Genomic DNA, 6,965 nt, shown 5'->3' on the forward strand with positions numbered 1-6,965 from the left:
GACCAGAGTACGTCACTTTATGAACTGTTTTGATGAGTGGTGTTATTTTTTCATCAGAGGCGACATTATTCGCGTTTATTTATGACTGTCGGTCACTTAAACATCTGCTGGATCTCTCTCTCGTTTCTCACTGCTGTCATAGTGTTTGTCATGTCTTCAAAGACCGGGGAAAAATACGTTTCTGTAGATTTTGAGATATTCGGGAATGTTCAGGGTGGGTATGGACAAGGTTTGCAAACGCTTTGCAGACCTTTTTCACTCCCCTCCTCCAAAAATAGCCGCACATGATCCTAATGTTTATTTTTAATCGTAAACTTCTTTGCACTAAGCAATGTAGGTTTTTGATTGTTCTTAATGCCATGCATGATAAATGTGAATAACAAGTAGAAATGTAGTTAGTAGTTTTTCTAAACAAATCAATAAAATGTAAATTTGCGCTAAAATATCTTTCCTTTGTTTCAGGTGTTTGTTTCAGAATGGTAAGAAACTTCTGGGTAAAGCACACTCAGAAAGTGGTTGAACTTGACAGTTGGTTTTTAACCTGCCAAGATAATAAAACCATAAATAAGTACTCTTTATGGTGGATAATCATCACCAATACCATGACATCATCTGACCCTTTACTGTGCTATCACCATTTACATTTATTCATTTAACAAATGTTTTTATGCGAAGCAACTTAAGTAAGGGAGCATTTCATTTTGCTTAGTAGGGAAAGAAGTAGATTAAAAAAAATCTACAAGCTAATAAATGTTTAATGTGTTTGACTTCAGTATACAGAAGAAGAGGGCAGGAAGTTAGGAGTGACCGGCTGGGTGAAGAACACGAGACAGGGTACTGTGATCGGACAGGTTCAGGGTCCCCCTGAGAAAGTCAAAGAAATGTAAGTGTGTTTTTATTTAGAAAGTGCATGCTTTCCATAACTAGGGATGTCAAAAGATTAAGATTAATCGTGATCCAAAAATAAAAGTTTGTGTTTGCATGATATATTTGTGTGTGTTGTGTTTAATTATTAAATATTCATTATTAAATATTCAAATACACACATACATCTATAGATTTAAGAATTTTAATATATATATATATATATATATATATATATATATATATATATATATATATATATATGTTCCTTTAATACATACATGCAAGTGTGTATTTATATATACAAAATAATTACACATATTATGCAACCTTTTATTTTGTATGCGATTAATCATGATTTATCCTTTAACAGCTCTAGGTGGCGGTTTCCCAGACAGGGATTAGACTAGTCCTAGACTAAAATAATGTAGGAGCTGTCCAAACTGAAAACAACTTAAATATCTTAATACATCAGTGCTCTTTGTTTTGCCTCAAAATGCACACAAGTAATGTTTGTATGCATGTTTGTTCAAATTAGTTATATTTTAAGGTCTAGTCCTGTTTTAAGATAATCTCTGTACAGGAAACCACTCCTAAGTGATTGATAGAGAGTTTTTAATTCCCATAACTTTTGATATGAACAAGCTTCAATAACATTAACTTGTGCAGTTCCTCTTTTAACCAGCAGATGGCGCCCGAGCTTCAGTCTTTATGTCATGGAAGAGTCTAGAATGATCTGATTGTCACAGTGTTCAAGAGCGTGTAAATGTAAACTCACACATCTGTTCAAGAGCAAAGCCCACATTCACCTGCGCTGTGATGAATGTAGACAACAGAACAGATTGTGCACAAGCAGTGCTGATTCAGCACTCAAAAGCCTTTTGTGCGTTAAAAGCTTTTGTTGTGGTGCCTGGGAGTGAGCTGGAGTGCTTTTGTGTGCAGTAGTTGGAGAGAAAACCTGTGTGTGTGTGTGTGTGTGTGTGTGTGTGTGTGTGTGTGTGTGTGTGTGTGTGTGTGTGTGTGTGTGTGTGTGTGTGCGTGCGTGCGTGCGTGTGTGTGTCTGTGGGTGTTCACAAGTCTGCAGTCCCTCAGGCTGGGCGGGTCCTGGATTGATGATGTCATGATGTCACTCAGGGTGGGATACTGCACAGGGGCGTTGGGTTGATGACATCACAGTCATATATATGAGGCACACCTTCACACAGAGAATGAGAGCATCCAGCCCGGCTGTCTGTCCTAATGTTAGTCTGCAGTATTTACAGTAGATGTGTAGAATGTAGAGTATGTGTATACAGTACAGTAGAGCACACCTCCCATTTCTAGCATAATGAATAAACCAAAAAATGATCTTACACATAAACTCTATTCTGACTTATTATTTCATCCAGTTTACAAGATGAGTTTAGCATTTTTAATGCAAATGCAAAATAACTAAATGTAGATGTTTTGTGGTTGCTAGTCGTTGAAATAAATAACAATGTAGCAAAGTCCTGCTTGAAATGTATTTGGTTGCATAAAGATCATGTGTGTGTACTTGAATAAAACTGTAGACAGTAGATATGAGTTACCCTCAGGGACATTTCCTCAAACTCACAATACATCACAGCTAAAGTAAACACAGCAGGAATGTTTCACATGAAGTTATTTCTACTTCGTACAACTTATGTAATCACAGCTGTGTGTTTGTGTGCGCTTGTGTGTGTGTGTGTGTGTGTGTGTGTGTGTGTGTGTGTGTGTGTGTGTGTGTGTGCGTGCGTGCGTGCGTGTTTGTGTGTGTGTGTGTGTGTGTGTGTGTGCGTGCGTGCGTGCGTGCGTGCGTGCGTGCGTGTGTGTGTGTGTGTGTTTGTGTGCGCGTGTGTGTGCGTGTGTGTGTGTGTGTGTGTGCGTGTGTGTGTGTGCGTGTGTGTGTGTTTGTGTGTGTGTGTGTGTGTGTGTGTGTGCGTGCGTGTGTGTGTATGTTTGTGTGTGCGCGAGTGTGTGTGTGTGTGTGTGTGTGTGTGTGTGTGTGTGTGTTTGTTTTAGAGAGGAGAAGTAGTATTAGCTGACATGCATTTGTTTAATTTCTTATTCATACAGACAAAAACTGCTTTAAAATCACAAACCCTACACTGTAAAAAGATCCCGTAGAAATGTTATTGCGGCTGGTTACCGGTAATTTACCGTAGATTTAAATTTATGTTATTTACTGGCAAGAGTTTGTTCAAAGTTAAACAAATTTTAAATATTAACAAGTCTTTGTCTTTACAGAATAAAACTATAGCCTAATGCAAAGCATTCTGTGAACAAGAAATCATCATCAACCTTTTTCTGTTTTTTTTTTTTTTGCTTCAGATTTTGTTTCCCAGAATGTTTTGCTTGATGCTGGTTTTTTTTAGTTTTACTCTGTAAAGACAAAGACTTGTAAATGTTAAATGTTCATTTAACTTTGAACAAAATGTTGCCAGTAAATAACATCAATTTAAATTTACGGTAAATTACCGACAACCCAGCTGCAATTTCTACGGATTTTTTTTACACTCTGAAATGTATTTGTACGAAGCAAAGTTTCTCACATTGAATTTTCCCCGGGGTTAATATGAAAGTGTATACTTCTAAACATAAACTCTCTTTGTAGACATTTATTGTTAAGGAAAAAACAGTTTGTGATGTCAAAAGGGGATCTTATTATAATAATACCGCCCCTTAATCTGCACTATCCAACCACAACACTTTTATTGTAGAGATCAACTCATTTGTATTTGTCAAATGTCAATGTCAAAAAAAACAGCACATTTCTGCTCACACCTACAAAGTGGAAATGTATACATGCTAAATTATCTATATGGTTTTTTTTTTTTTGCTAAAACTTCACATGTGTACTCTGAGGACACCAAAGATTTATTTGACATCTTTAAAATGTTTTGTGAAATGTCCCTTTAAAAGAAATTGTGCACTTGTAAATGAACCTAAACATATAGTTACTGTTACTGCTTTCCTCTGTGACAACTAATCCCTTTCATTTGAAGTTGAATATCTGCACACTGCAGAGTCGGTGACAGATGCCCTTTAAGACATTTTTAGCTTTTCTCTCCAGTGAGACTCATGTCCTATTTACTTTAGATATACAACCTAGAAACTCTCGTTGTTGTGTGTGTGTGTGTGTGTGTGTGTGTGTGTGTGTGTGTGTGTGTGTGTGTGTGTGTGTGTGTGTGTGTGTGTGTGTGTGTGTACAGATAAACTCCTCTCTCACATTCCAGCTGGTGAGCAGAAGATGAGAATGAACAGAAAAGTGTTTGCTCATTAAATATTTAAACAGGCGGATGGCAACCCTACAGGCTCCGCCCTCTTCAGTGTCTTTCCACATTCCTTATTTTCCTCATTGTTATCTTCCTTTGTGTCACCAGTTTGTTTTAATAACAGTTTAATTCTGTCATTTTCATTGTATGCATGCACTTGTTGGTTTGTTTGTGTAGTTAAGAGTGTCACTTTCATGTGTGTGTGTGTTTGTGTTTTGGGTTGGGCTGTGTTAGTGATGTTGCTGAGACTGTAGATCACAAAGGAGCGTCCCCAGACATCCTCTCGCCTCTCCTCACTGCTCCACCCTTTCAACACAAGAGCATCACAACCAGAACAGTGCTCATTACACTAACACAGCTTCCTTATGACTTTATACATGAGATTAAAATGAAAACCTGATCAATCACAGACAAAAATGCATCGTCATTTATCCATGTATAAACTACTGATCCTGGAGTTTTAGTATAAATCTAATAACATGATGTTCTTGGTGTTAACCCGGATCAGGCGAGAGCGTCTAGTGGATTGTTATTCTGGTTTATTATGGAAATGACATTCCTTCCTATCACAATGTGTGAATGTTATCTGACTTCCTCACCGGGGGTTAAAGAGAGAAACTCCTTTCCTTAATAATACAAACAATGAAAACTACAAAGCCTGGAGTGTGTATGAGAAGAGCTGGACAGTATGAGAGAGGATTTTGGGAATAACAGAAAGACCTCTGTGTTTTATATTCTGTCTCACTTCTTTAGTTTGGGAGGAAATGTTAGCTTGATGACTTTATATTTACAGATTTGTATAGGTTTGATTATTTCTTTTTATAACGGTGTTAGTGGGGTTAACAGGTCGAGCTTAACCAGACGCTGTCAACACAACAATTTGTGTAAAATTATTTATTGGTAAAAGGGTCCAAATGGTGTCACTTTTGGTTAGGTTTCGGTTTTTATTTAGGAAAAGTCTGCTGCAAAAGAATTGTTGGATAGAAAGGTGAGAAGTAACCCGGTAGTGTAATATTTGTCTAATAAAAGTGGAATGTGTATTTTATTGCATCTAAAAACTAATGCGATACAGTCTGTGCTCTTTATTCTGTTGCAGTGTTGGATTTCTGTGAACCGCACCCATTTAATGAGTGAAATAACTCCTACAACACAGCTCCAAAACAAACCGCTTTATTTTCTGCAGTGATTTCTGGCTTTGGTTCCTGATAACCCCAGATAACCTAAACTCATCTGTAAGCTGTCAGTCCAGCAGCTCAAAACACAATCTGAACTGACTGCTTTATCATATAGGGGCTGTTTATTTACTGTTGCTGAAGAGATTTTGTGTGTTGTCTTTGACAAACTCCTCCTCTTCCAGGAAGCCCCATTACAGAGCTGAATATTGGTCAGTCATGCAGATGCTCTGACTCCACTCTCTTATCCAATATGAGATCAACGTGGCGCTCCATAGGGAAGAGTAATGCATTTAGAGCTCTCTCAGGAATATTACAGGAGAGATTTTGTCTGTCCAAGTTCACTCAGAGAGAGAGAGAGAGAGAGAAAGTGTATGTGTATGTGTGTGTGTGTGTGTGTGTGTGTCTGCGTGCATGCATGCGTGTGTGCGCATGTGTGTGTTTGTGTGCGTGCATTCATGTGTGTGTGTGTGCGCGTGTCCATGTTTGCCACGCCCTTGTTTTTGAAAAAGAATGAAAATGAAGGAGTATTTGTCCTCTTCTACTTAGAAACAGAAGTGATGTCGTTTCTGTAAGCAATCGTTTGCACAAAACTGAACATTTCTCTTTTAAATGTAGATGTCAAAGTTGGTGCTGTGGAGGAAACTATTTTAATTTGGGTTGTTCCGTTAGTTAACATTAGAGGATAGAGCATGTAAAGTGTTTATGATATTTGTGCTTTTTGCACTTGCCACTTTATAATTAATTGTATTTAAATTCTGCTCCACACAACACAGAAAGTCATATGGTTTAGACTGTGATAGATCATTTTTGGGTGTACTGTTTCTTTAAGAGCGTCTAATAATTTGACAAATGAATAAATGTCAAACCGTGACTCATTATCAAATGAACTTATTCTTTGGTCTGTTTTGTCTTTCTCATCTACAGGAAGTATTGGCTCAGTAAAGTGGGCAGTCCGAGTTCTCGAATCCACCGTGCCGAGTTCTCCAATGAGAGAGACATCTCCAAACTGGAGATTCATGGATTTGGCACTCGCTACTAAAACCCACCCAGTTTGTTGAGTTAAGACTGAACACTTCAGTTCGAGTCTGGAGCGACAAACAAAGTCAGTGTTTAACAGACCACTTGAATTAAACCTGACTATAATTTATCCTGTATGTATATTAGTATATTTTTCTAAATATTAATGTAATTATTTACTCCAAACAAAACACAAATATGGAAGAGTTGCCAGTATTCTTTCATTTGAGTCATTTGCTCAAACTCATCCTGAAATATACATATAGGGGCGGTTTCCCGGACAGGGATTAGCCTAGTCCTAGACATAAACACTTTTAAGAGCTCTCCAAACTGAAAACATCTTTCACTAACATATCTTAAAATACATCAGTGCTCTTTGTTTTACCTCAAAATGCACACAGGTAACGCTTTTAGTAAGGCATGTTTGTTCAGTTATATTTCCTAATTAAGTTAAGGCGTAGTCCTGGATTAAGCTAATCCTGGTCCGGGAAACCGCCCCATAATGTATCTGTTACGTGTAAATCCAGGTAAGACAGGATGCGGATCCAAAAGCAGTGAGGTTTATTAAAAATAATAACAAACAAGCAAAAACATATCAGGAAGTCCAACAAGGAACCAAGAACACGGAACACGA

At 37.7% G+C, this 6,965-nt stretch overlaps 1 protein-coding gene across 2 annotated transcripts; it reads left to right on the forward strand.

The window, feature by feature from the left end:
• acyp2 (acylphosphatase 2, muscle type) lies at window positions 1-6,598 on the forward strand. 2 transcript variants are annotated; one of them, XM_055183453.2, is made up of 4 exons: window positions 1-214; window positions 463-479; window positions 774-883; window positions 1,553-2,520. In XM_055183453.2, the coding sequence occupies exons 1-4, from the start codon at window positions 82-84 to the stop codon at window positions 1,602-1,604; spliced, it is 312 nt and encodes a 103-aa protein (XP_055039428.2). In that variant the 5' UTR covers window positions 1-81; the 3' UTR covers window positions 1,605-2,520. The 2 variants fall into 2 exon arrangements, with proteins under 2 accessions (XP_055039428.2, XP_055039426.2); XM_055183451.2 differs by lacking the exon at window positions 1,553-2,520 and adding an exon at window positions 6,239-6,598 and having other exon boundaries at window positions 12-214.
• The last annotated feature ends 367 nt before the right edge of the window (window positions 6,599-6,965 follow it).

The sequence above is a fragment of the Misgurnus anguillicaudatus genome, chromosome 14 (genome assembly GCF_027580225.2).
Source record: "Misgurnus anguillicaudatus chromosome 14, ASM2758022v2, whole genome shotgun sequence".
Lineage (NCBI taxonomy): Eukaryota > Metazoa > Chordata > Actinopteri > Cypriniformes > Cobitidae > Misgurnus > Misgurnus anguillicaudatus.